The sequence below is a fragment of the Cariama cristata genome, unplaced genomic scaffold (assembly GCF_000690535.1).
Source record: "Cariama cristata isolate BGI_N322 unplaced genomic scaffold, ASM69053v1 Scaffold30926, whole genome shotgun sequence".
In the NCBI taxonomy this organism is placed as follows: domain Eukaryota; kingdom Metazoa; phylum Chordata; class Aves; order Cariamiformes; family Cariamidae; genus Cariama; species Cariama cristata.
The window spans coordinates 1-924 of NW_009623153.1; the positions used below are offsets into that span (position 1 = coordinate 1).

General features: G+C 58.4%; 1 protein-coding gene across 1 annotated transcript; it reads left to right on the forward strand.

The window, feature by feature from the left end:
- Positions 1 to 153: 153 nt before the first annotated feature.
- LOC104163584 (spliceosome RNA helicase DDX39B) lies at positions 154 to 763 on the forward strand (the record flags this gene model as incomplete). The annotated part of the gene is made up of 3 exons (XM_009702634.1): positions 154 to 364; positions 449 to 576; positions 671 to 763. Coding segments are annotated over exons 1-3 (432 nt in total), but the record flags the coding sequence as incomplete, so codon positions are not given.
- Between the last annotated feature and the right edge of the window lie 161 nt (positions 764 to 924).

Here is a 924-nt window from a genome sequence, read left to right on the forward strand (position 1 = left end):
AGGGCCTGGAGTCCCTTCGGAGGCGATGGGTTTTGGGTGCCTGCTATGGGGTGATGCCTGGGTGGGTCCCTCCTGGGGTTTTGGGTGCCCCCCACTGACCCCCTTCCTAATTTCCTCTCCCTCCACCCCCGGCCTTCTTTTAGCCCCGTCAAGATGGCGGAGAACGACGTAGATAACGAGTTGTTGGATTATGAAGACGACGAAGTGGAAAACGCAGCGGGGGGCGACGGGGCCGAGGCGCCGCCCAAAAAAGACGTGAAGGGATCGTACGTCTCCATCCACAGCTCCGGTTTCCGCGATTTCCTTCTCAAACCCGAGCTGCTTCGCGCCATTGTCGATTGCGGATTCGAGCACCCCTCCGAAGGTAGGGGACGGGATTCCAACGGGAGAAGGTTTTGGGGTCCCCGACCCCACCACGATGGTGCTGAGCCCTGGTTTTGCCCCACAGTGCAGCATGAGTGCATCCCGCAGGCCATTTTGGGCATGGATGTGCTCTGCCAAGCTAAATCCGGGATGGGCAAGACGGCCGTGTTCGTTTTGGCTACACTTCAGCAATTGGAGCCCGTCACGGGGCAGGTAAAGGAGCCCCCCAAAAGTTTGGGAGGGGGTTTGGGGGGGGGGGGTTATCACTCAGTGCTGAGCCCCCAGTTTTGTGGTTGTTTTCGGTAAGGTGTCGGTGCTGGTGATGTGTCATACGCGGGAGTTGGCGTTTCAGATCAGCAAGGAGTATGAGCGGTTTTCTAAATATATGCCGAGCGTGAAGGTGAGGGGTTTTGAGGGGGCCCTGAAGGGGTTTGGGGGAGTCCTGGGAGGGTTTGGGGAGGCCTTGAGGGAATTTGAGTGGGTCTTGAGAGAGTTTGAGGACGTTTAGGGGGACTCTGACGGGGTTCGGGGGAGTCCTAGAAAACTTTGAGGGGCCTTGAG